Source organism: Pterocles gutturalis, unplaced genomic scaffold (assembly GCF_000699245.1).
Source record: "Pterocles gutturalis isolate BGI_N339 unplaced genomic scaffold, ASM69924v1 scaffold6295, whole genome shotgun sequence".
Lineage (NCBI taxonomy): Eukaryota > Metazoa > Chordata > Aves > Pterocliformes > Pteroclidae > Pterocles > Pterocles gutturalis.
The window spans coordinates 2,908-3,258 of NW_010145687.1; the positions used below are offsets into that span (position 1 = coordinate 2,908).

Below are 351 nucleotides of genomic sequence, written 5' to 3' on the forward strand. Positions count from 1 at the left end.
CACGCCCGCCACCCCCGGCTTCCCCTCTCACCAGAGTCTGTGGGACGAGCCCCCGCTGCAGCCCACGCAGACCTGCCTGCCGCCTGGCCACCTCATGGACACTGCCCCCATGAAGACAGTGCCTCCGCGCTTCCCCCTCTTCCATTTCAAGCACTCTCCTCCCCATACACCCGCCGCTGCCGCCGCCGCCCACATGTGCTACGACCCTGCCTCCCTCAGCCTGCCCCTGGGCTCCGACAGAGCCGCTGCCAGCCAGACATCCATGGAGGGCCATTCCTACGGGCTTCACCTGGCCAAAAGACCAGCCACTTTAGCCTTCTCACCGCTCGGCCTCAACGCCGCCGCCGCCTC

At 68.1% G+C, this 351-nt stretch overlaps 1 protein-coding gene across 1 annotated transcript in view; it reads left to right on the forward strand.

Moving 5' to 3' along the window:
* The window catches only part of NR4A3 (nuclear receptor subfamily 4, group A, member 3), a 23,022-nt gene that overhangs the window by 359 nt on the left and 22,312 nt on the right, over positions 1-351 (forward strand). Inside the window, exon 2 of the mRNA XM_010085453.1 lies at positions 3-346. Within this exon, the coding sequence (XP_010083755.1) occupies positions 3-346 (344 nt within the window). The remainder of the gene's footprint in view (positions 1-2; positions 347-351) is intronic.